At 46.5% G+C, this 9,294-nt stretch overlaps 1 protein-coding gene across 1 annotated transcript; it reads right to left on the reverse strand.

Moving 5' to 3' along the window:
- Nucleotides 1–1,858: 1,858 nt before the first annotated feature.
- On the reverse strand, nt 1,859–4,946 carry MAP10 (microtubule associated protein 10). Its single transcript, XM_089529912.1, has one exon. It carries the CDS (start codon nt 4,937–4,939, stop codon nt 1,925–1,927), a length of 3,015 nt encoding a protein of 1,004 aa, XP_089386038.1. The 5' UTR covers nt 4,940–4,946; the 3' UTR covers nt 1,859–1,924.
- Between the last annotated feature and the right edge of the window lie 4,348 nt (nt 4,947–9,294).

Consider the following 9,294-nt stretch of genomic DNA (forward strand, 5'->3'; position numbering starts at 1 on the left):
CATGTGATCTTGGAGGGCAGTCACTCAACCTCCTCCTTGTTGATCACAGGGGCACCCTATTTTGTTCTCAGCAGAAGCGGAATCACACCAAGCATGCTTTACGCTGAGCAGCTGCAGAGGAAATGGCAGTGGTAGCTCTGGAAACAGGCTGCCGGCACCACCTTTGCACAGCAAGGAGCTCCCAGTGAGAGGATGCCCAGCAAGAGGCTGTCTGGGGTGAGTCCAGGACATAATGCTCCAGACTGATTCCGGATTAAGTGGCAGGTGAAGACATACCCTCTGAAGTAAAACAACCTGTTGGGGGAAATGTGGTGACCAAAAAAATATAGAAGTGATAAAGATAGCTGACAAAAAAGAACACAAAGCTAAGCTTGAGGGTGTGGCAGGAACATTGAAAGCTAATGAAAAAAACTGATGCACCAACTTCTGGGATTCAAAAACCTTCTAAAATCCAGATCAAAAGGATGTGCTACAGTGATGAAATAGAACTATCATCAAAGCTGAAGGTATGTTATGGAGCCTAATTCTGTTCACATTTACTAAGAGGACCCACTGAGTTAAGTGAGACCTTTTAAAAAATGTATACTACAGTGAAGCCAAAACATACTGTGTAAAATAGCAATAGCAAGTACATTTCTATACCGCTTATCAGTGCACTTAAGCACTCCCTAAGCCGTTTACAATGTATAAGCTAATTGCCCCCAACAATCAGGGTACTCATTATAGGCGGGGTACAGACCGCTAGAAAGAGGCAGCTGGGAGCTGCTTCTTTTCCATGTAGCTGCGCCGCAGCAACCAAATTGTGTGGCGCAGCTATGCGGAAAACAAAGGAGCGCTGAAAAGCGGATCCTTTTAGCGCTGCCGCAAACTATTGGCGGCGGTGGGAGCACATCGCTGCTGCGTGGGTCCATCTGGACAGTGTGTAGCAGTGACATCACAGCTTTGCGCGCCGTGTATATGGCACTGCGCAGCAATGACGTCCTGGTGACATGCTAGGATTGCGGGGCATCTGGAAACGGTGCTCGAAGGCAACCCTAGCACGTTGCCAGGACATGCTAAAAGGCCTGTCTGGACCGGGCCATAGCGACCTTGGAAGGATGCAGGCCTGAGTCCCTTCGCTGGTATTGCACTCGCAACCTTGTGGTTTGTGAGTGGCTGTAGTACAGGCATTTAACCACTGTGCCACCAGGGCCCTCCAATGAAAAACATACACGAGACTTGTAAGTCACACAGAGCACTTGCCCTCTTCTAGAATGGCTAACTGAAACTTCTGTTGTTACCCACACCTAAATGAAACAGTATTTCCTAATTTTATTATGGAAATTTAGAGGGGGCTTTTTTGTGGAAAGCATGATCATGAAATGTATAGACTGTGTACAATTCATACTTCCACTGGATGTGGCTATAATTCTCTTAGAATTCATACAACTGGTCTGCTTAAATATTATTGATTGATTTAAATGTGATATAACCCAGCTAACAGCATGATTCCAGTTTACATGCTTTTAGAAAAATCAGACATTTATGTTTTTTGTAAAAAAAATTAGTGCTGAAAGAAAAGTGGGAAGTACAGGAAACAATTCAGAGAGCTGCTTTAGGCACACCCAATAGCTTCCAAGTGGAGTGTGAATGTGAGTGTTATATTTGAACAGATGTCCTTTGTGGCATTATCAAAATAACTTTGGAAACTCCCAAGATTAAAAATGAGTTTAACATTGCGGGGGTTGGAGAAGAATCCAAAGCCTAACAAGCTGTTCAGAACTAATCATGCACATTCTTGGACTGCACATTAATCTATATACCAATGGTATTATTTGGAAATATATATATTTTATAAAGCATAACTTGTATTTGTGAAATGCAATTAAAATACTTGTAACAAATAAAGACATTTTTGCTTTGATCCAGTTATTATTATTGGTAACTACATTGTGTATCCTGGGAGTTTATTTACTACTAGTTCACTGATGTGCCTACACTGATTAGTAATATCCAACATTGCAAAGTCATCCTCTTTTTCTTTTTCCGATGAATTACTTTCTTCTAACCCACTAAGATCAAAGTCAGACACATTGGAAGGCAAGTAAGAGCTAACTTGAGATGTTCTTAGTGAGCTACTCTTTTCCAGAGATTGACATTTTGCTATATTATGGTTCATGTCAGAGCACATTCCTTTATTCTCCAAGGTCTGTATATCTTTGCTCCTTTCCTCCATCATGTGTTGATCTGAAACTTCTTCTTCTAAAGTTCCTGGAGGAGGAGAGTCATCAGCAAGCTTGTTGAAAACAACACCTGTTTTTTCTGCATTAGATTTTATATCAAAGGTCTTTTTACGAAAGTGGACAGGAGATGCAGCAGAAGGTACTGGAAGAGGCGGTGAAATACATTCAGCACTGAGATTTCTTCCAGATATTTTAGAATCTGAGTCCTCAGCAGAGTGACTTTCATCTTGGTTTTCCATTAAAGGGCCAGGACTGCTCTCTTGAGATTCCAAGCTTGGGCCTGTACTGTCAGCATTGGTGAAATCTTCTGAATAGGCAGTATTGTCAGAGTTAGCCAGCAAATCCTCTGAATTTTTAAGTTCATGGTTACTTTGGCTATCATTACATATCATTGAAATATCATCATCATTGTGCTCTACATACTTTGCCACTTCCATATCAATTTTATTTTCAAGTGTTTCAGCATCTTGTAAAAAGACTCTTGGCAGATGGACTTTCAAACTCTTTTCTTTATAAGAAGAGCCATTCATTTCAGAGGAGTCCTTTTGTTTTTCATCATCACTGTTCTTCACAACAACAGCTGCACTTTTCTTGGTGGTAGGGCAATCTTGGTCAACACTACTTTGGATTAAAGTCTCAACATTTTCATTAATTTGAGCCTTTTCATCAGGGATGCTTTTTTCATCAAAGTGCCCAGAAGACTTTGGATGAGGCTCAGGAGAGCCATGTAGTAATGGAGAGCCATGGAGTGGTTTCCCTTTGGCCGAAGTTTTCCCTTTCTTTTCAACTAATACCTCTCCATGTTTTTTTCTACGATGTTCCCTTTTTTCGTGAACTTTCAACATAACTGGATTGGACCGCTGCAGACGGAGCTTCAGTGTATTTGTAAGCCCATAAGTAAGCTTTCTTCTAGGGGGAGAGTTTTCCTTGGCATTACTTTTCTCAGGGCTGCCAATTCTTTCAGCATACACCATTTTTGTGGATGCTTTCCCCTTCACAACAGGTGAATGTTGGAAAGAGGGAGAAATACACTTTGAATGATCTGGACGATTTCTTTTTAACTTGGGACTAGCTGACCTTCCTCTATCTTTGCGATGAGTGCCTTTCTTCTCCTCACAGCAGGAGCACATGCTCTTGGCACAAGGGAATGGTGCTGTTTTCGCACCCTCTGCATTTTGGTACAGCCACGCTAACTGCGGGTGTACGGAAGAAGGCTGCGGCTGCAGGGATGGGTTGTTCAATAGGGACAGCTCCACCAACAAAGCGTTGAGCAGCGGCAGTTGGCTCAAGGTCTGTCTGAGCTGCTCTGGGGTGCCATAGGTTTGTGACAAGGAGGTCACCTCCTGGCTGCAACTCGTAGGCTCCTCTTTAACAAGTGGCACCGCAGGAGGGACTGCCACTACTTCATCCGGAAACGATTCCTGAGCTGCAGACACAGCCACTATCACTGAGGCGGCCGAGTTAGGCCTGGGGCGCGGGTTTTCAGGCGGGCAGCTGTAGTACATGGGTGGGGGACAAAAAATGTTGGCCTCGAACTCCACATCTGTATCTACCTCCCCCAGGAGTTCATCTATAGGGCTGTCGGAGGGTGGCTCCTTGTGACTATAGGAGGGCGACTCTTTGCGGCCATAGGAAGGTGACTCTTTGCGGCTGTAGGAGGGCGACTCTTTGTGGCTGTAGTTTGGCATATCTTTGCTGCCATAGGTTGGCATCTCTTTGTGGTCATAGGCTGGCATCTCTTTGCGGCCATAAGCTGGCATCTCATTGCAGCCATAGGTTGGCATCTCTTTGCGGCCATAGGCTGGCATCTCTTTGTGGTCATAGGCTGGCATCTCTTTGTGGTCATAGGCTGGCATCTCTTTGCGGCCATAAGCTGGCATCTCATTGCAGCCATAGGCTGGCATCTCTTTGTGGCCATTGTTTGGCATCTCTTTGTGGCCATAGCTTGGGGTCTCTCTGTGGCCATAGGTGAGTGATTCTTTGCTGCTCCTGGAGCGTGGCTCCGAGCGGCCGCTGCTCAAGGAGGCCAGGCTCAGGGGCTCGGGGCTGAGGTCCTGCTCCTCGTCCCCCTCCGGGATGAGCTCCAGGCCAAGGCGCCCCTTGGAGGCGAGGCCCAGGCCGCGGGGCCCGGCCTGGCGCTGTGGCCCTTGCTCCTCCTGGCGGTGCTCCGTGCGGAGAGGCCTTCCTGGGGCAGCCCCGTCCCCCAGGTGCCCCATGAGGCAGACCCCCAGGTTGCTGAGGCGGTAGCTGAGGCCCAGCTCGCCCACGGTCTCCCCCGTGAGGTCCAGGAGCGGGAAGTGTCCCCTGCGCCCGCGGGGCCCGGAGCCCAAGAGCAGCAGCTCCTCGGCGGCGTCGGCCAGGGAGACGCTGCAGGAGCCCAGGAGGCGGGCGGGGCCCTGGGCCGGAGGCAGCGCCAGCAGCAGCGCCAGCAGCGGCGAGCGCCTCAGCAGCCCCCGCAGCGCCTCGGGCCGCAGCCGGAAGAGGCAGGACTTGCCCCGGCCGAAGGGCAGCGTGGGGCCCGGCGCTTGGGGCGGCGACGAGGACAGCGACGCCGCCTGAGGCGCCCGCACCACCAGCGTCGGGAAGTCGAGCAGGCGCAGCGCCACCGCCGGGCGGAAGGCCCCTCCGGACGGGGAAGGCGCCGGGAGCAGCCGCGGCTCCACCCGCGCAGACTCCACCAGCAGCTCCAGCGAGAAAAGGCTCTCGCCGCTTTCCATGGCGGCTGCCGCCGCCGCCGCTGAGGCAGGAGAGGAGAAGGGAGGCGGCCCTGTCTGGCGGAGGAGGAGGAGGAGGCGCTTGTTCTCGCGAGAGCCAGAGGGCCACGCAGGGCTAGGCTCTGTGCCCGAGCCTTGTCTCTCTCTCTCTCTCTGTGTGGTCAAGGGATTGCCATGGGAGCCGTTGACGGGGATGGCGCCTAGTCCGCCGGCGCAAAGGCCTCTGGGAACTCAGAGGGAGAGGGGCTCCCCGCCGCCCCAAGGGCCTCTCAGGCAGGGCCGCCCGCAGGGGCCTTCCTCACCGACACGGAGGACGACGAGGCACGCCACAAAATGGCGGGCGTTCAAGAAACACGAAGGCCCACTAAATGTAGCCCTTTCCCACATAAAAGGCACCACAGAATGTGCGCCATTCAAGAAACAACGCACCACAAAATCTAGGGCCTTCAAGACACAAGGCGCCACGTAATGTAGGGCATTCCCAAATAAAAGCTGCTGCAGAAATGTAGGGCACTCAAGAAAAAAGTAGGACATTCCAGAATGAAAGCTAAAAACATTCATAGAAATATCAATTCATTCTTCTTACTCCTGCGCACGAAAGCAGAGAACAGAGCCCCTGCGATTACAAGTACAGCCGGCCCTCCGTATCCACGGGTTCCTTATCCACAGAAAGAAGCCTCCGTGGCTTGAAAACATTTCAAAAACTTATAAATTCTGAAAAGCAAGCCATCATTTTGCCATTTTATATGAGGAATATCCTCCTCCTGTCCATTACATTTAATGGGACTTGAACATCCATGGATTTTGATATCCACAGGGGTCCTGGAATCAAAACCCAGTGGATACAAAGGGCCCACTGGAATCTGTAGTGAAAGTGTTTATTGAACCACTAACTTCAGCCCCTGGACAGCATAGAGTTAAAGATGGTTGGGGAGATCAGTCTCTCTGGCAGAAGGTAGATTGGTTCCCCCAGAACCCCAGACTTGCTTTTCTCTGTTTCCTAACCTGAAACTAGCAAAGCAAAGTGAAGCCATGTTGCAGTTGTGATGGTTGGGAAACAACCTTGAAGAGGGGGGCTGACAGAGATATAGTTGCAGCAACTGAACTACTGAAGACTGCAGTTCCCAGTATGAAATGTAACCCTTTTTCGTACATCTGAGCAACATGGGATGACTAAGGGAAAGTAAATTGAATGCTCAATTGTGGATTGTTAAACAATGCACTGAATGAACTCATGGGAACCCCTGTAATGTCCGTGTGAATTTTTAGTTATCCATAATGTCACTTTGCAAGCTTATACGTTTTGGAATCCTATTAGTAACATTGCTCTTCTTTGCTCCTGATAGAAACTGCTGGACTGTTCTCTTCTGGAGGGTAGGGATCCTCCTAGATCAAGGATGACAATCATAGAATAATAAGAGTTGGATGAGACCGCAAGGCCATCCAGTCCAACCCCCTGCCATGCAGGAACTCACAATCAACGTATTCCCCGACAGATGGCCATCCAGCCTCTGTTTAAAAACCTCCAACGAAGGAGAATCCACCGCTCTCTGAGGGAGTGTGTTCCACTGTCAAACAGCTCTTATTGTCAGGAAGTTCTTCCTAATGTTTTACATTAATACGCACACAAACAGCTGTAGGACCACTGAACACAAAATATGAAAGCAATATCAAAATTAATATGCCCCTTTAAAAAGCAAGTTGTTACTTAAGACTAGTTTCCTGAGAACATTAGATTTCATCATGAAAAGTTCTTATTCATTGATGCAGAGAAATGCTTAAAAAACTTAATGAACTGTTCCATGCATTAAGCAATCAGAAGGGAAATTAAAATGATTCCAAACCACTTTTTCCTTCTAATTCATTGGCTCATTCTTAACCTGATTTGGTTTTGGGCTTCATCCAGGGCTTTTAAACACTTGGGGTTGGAATTATTTGGAGTGAATAATTCACGTATGGTACTTCATTTGCAGACTGGAAGATTGCTTTTCTCAGCAGTTTCAGCCAGTGCTCCAGATTTGATTTGACATGTTCTTGTTTGTGAGGGTTAATGTGACTCATCTGAGTGAGCTGGAATCAGAGCTGTCTGCAACAATAGTTACACTCAAGTAGGTCTGAAGCTGGTAAGAATACAAAACATGTGCTCTACAGCTGGGCTATGGCTCCTTCTTTCCTTGATAAGGCACTGGTCCACCATGCAAGAACAGGCAGATGTTGTCTCTTTCACAACATTCACTTCTCTTTCCAATGATGAGTGTTCCTATTAATGTTTGCATTCAAAATAATTTAATCATGGGCAAGTGTCCAAGGTTGATTGGCTGAACAGAATATGAATTGAGTTAAGCCTGAACAATTTAACCAAAACTTGGAAATGTTACTTTTTTAAAAATGAACAATAAAAACAAAAACATATAACATCAACATGTAACATAACATAAACAACTCCCCTTTGTCTATCTGACTTTATGAGACGTTATTTCTCTTACTATTACCATTTTTGATTTTATTTGTCTGATTTCTCCAGTTATTAAGTTGTAAACTTAATTGTTTTAGATCTACTTTGATTATTTAAATTATATTTATTATGTACTCTGGTTTCCACAAAGTTTTACAGTAATCTATAACCGGTGACCAGTCTTCCTCGGCTTTCTTCGTTTCTTTTTGATTCAGCCCATTTGTTAACCTAATTCAATCATGTCAATTAGTTTCATTAACCAGTCTCCTGTAGTTAGGATTTCTTTTACTTCCCATTTTGCACCAGTGATAATATAGCTGCAGTGAGCATGTATAATAAAAATGTCCTACATTTTCTCCCACTGTTTTAGGTGATCTTATTGATGATATTAAGTAGATAAGTAATTTTCAAGCTGTCTTTTGTTTTGATTTGTTTTCTCTTCAAAAAAATTCCCAAAATTTTTCTCCACCAGATTAGGTACCATGATCCTATTGTTTGTTGGCATTTTCAGCTTTTGTTTTGTTCAGATTTATAATTTTTGGTGATCTTTTGTGGGGTTAAATAATAGTAATAATAATAATAATAATAATAATAATAATAATACAGTGCACTCTTCTTTTATGTGGGGGATCCGTTCCGGACCCCCCCCCCCATAAAAGAAATTGTGTGTAAACTTGAGCCCCATCACAAGTAATGGGGCTCGTGCTTGCAGCGGTGTGATGGCACACCCACGCCACGGGTGTGCGCACCATTGTTCCTTCCGGCATGTGGCACCGCTTCTTCCAATGCTGCTTTCAGCGTATGCTGAAAGCAACATATAATGCACCTGCGTATGACGTGAGCACACTGTACCACCATCAATGGGCCATTTTCAAATATATTTATTTTAAATTTTGACATTTTGTACATTGTTGTGTCATCTTCCTTGATTACAACCAAATTTCTAAATCACTATAGTTGCCGATGTCCATGGCCCACTTTATCTGCAGGGCTCTGCTTTATTTGTGCTTTATCTGAGGGCCTGCAGCCGCCACCAGATTGGGTCCATGGCAACTGCACACTGCAGCCCTGATCTGGCCTTTCTGGAAAGGGCACAAAAGCTGCTGGTGCCGTGGTTTTATGGCGCTCCTTTAGCACTGTGTCATGCGTGAAGCCGTGTGCTGTGTGGTGTGATGCCCAGCGTCATGCCGCCATGGGGCTGGAATCAGGGTGTGTGTTATGTTCTGACTCCACCCCTAGGCTGATCTTAATGGTTGGTCCCCCATAGTCTCTTTTATTTGACCTTGTTCTAGTTCTCTAGCAAGAAGTATTTTATAAAATGTATCTGTCTTTTTGCCTTCTGTGGTGAATAGCACGGTATTCAATTCTTTCTCATGCCACTATTTTCAGCCACTGCTTTTTTGCATTAACTGGCTTTCACACACTGTATTCAGATTGTAATGTTAAGCCTACATATCTAACTGGCTGGGGGATCTTGAGAGTTACCCAAAAATTTGGTGGAGCCAAAAGGGAATTCCCCTGACCTTGTTGCTATAGTGCGTAGAATGGTGCCATGGTAATGAGCTGGGGGCGCTCAGCCCTCTCAGAAGCCCCCCTGTCTTCTAAGTCTGGCTAAGCAGGACATGGAAAGCAACCACCTCCCCCCGCCTTGCAAGTCCTCATGGCCATGGCTGCACAACACTCAGAAGGCAGCACCTTCCCCCTACCTTCTGTGTCCCTTGATGCCCCAGAAGGAAGCTGCCCACTCCCTCTGGGGTGTCACCCGGTGTGGTCCACACCACCATAGTTTCACCACTTGTCTAATCTAGCAGAAAGAATAGTACTGTTACTTCCTTCAATTTAGACACTAAATTTCTGTCGCTGTGCTGTGTGTGTGTGGGTGGGTGGGTGGGTGGGTGGGTAT

The sequence above is a fragment of the Sceloporus occidentalis genome, unplaced genomic scaffold (assembly GCF_023333645.1).
Source record: "Sceloporus occidentalis isolate IW3139 unplaced genomic scaffold, rSceOcc1.0.p SCAF_6, whole genome shotgun sequence".
In the NCBI taxonomy this organism is placed as follows: domain Eukaryota; kingdom Metazoa; phylum Chordata; class Lepidosauria; order Squamata; family Phrynosomatidae; genus Sceloporus; species Sceloporus occidentalis.

What these genes read in the sequence shown, in the direction of transcription:
- MAP10 (XM_089529912.1), bottom strand. Translation starts at nt 4,939, where the DNA reads ATGGAAAGCGGCGAGAGCCTTTTCTCGCTGGAGCTGCTGGTGGAGTCT.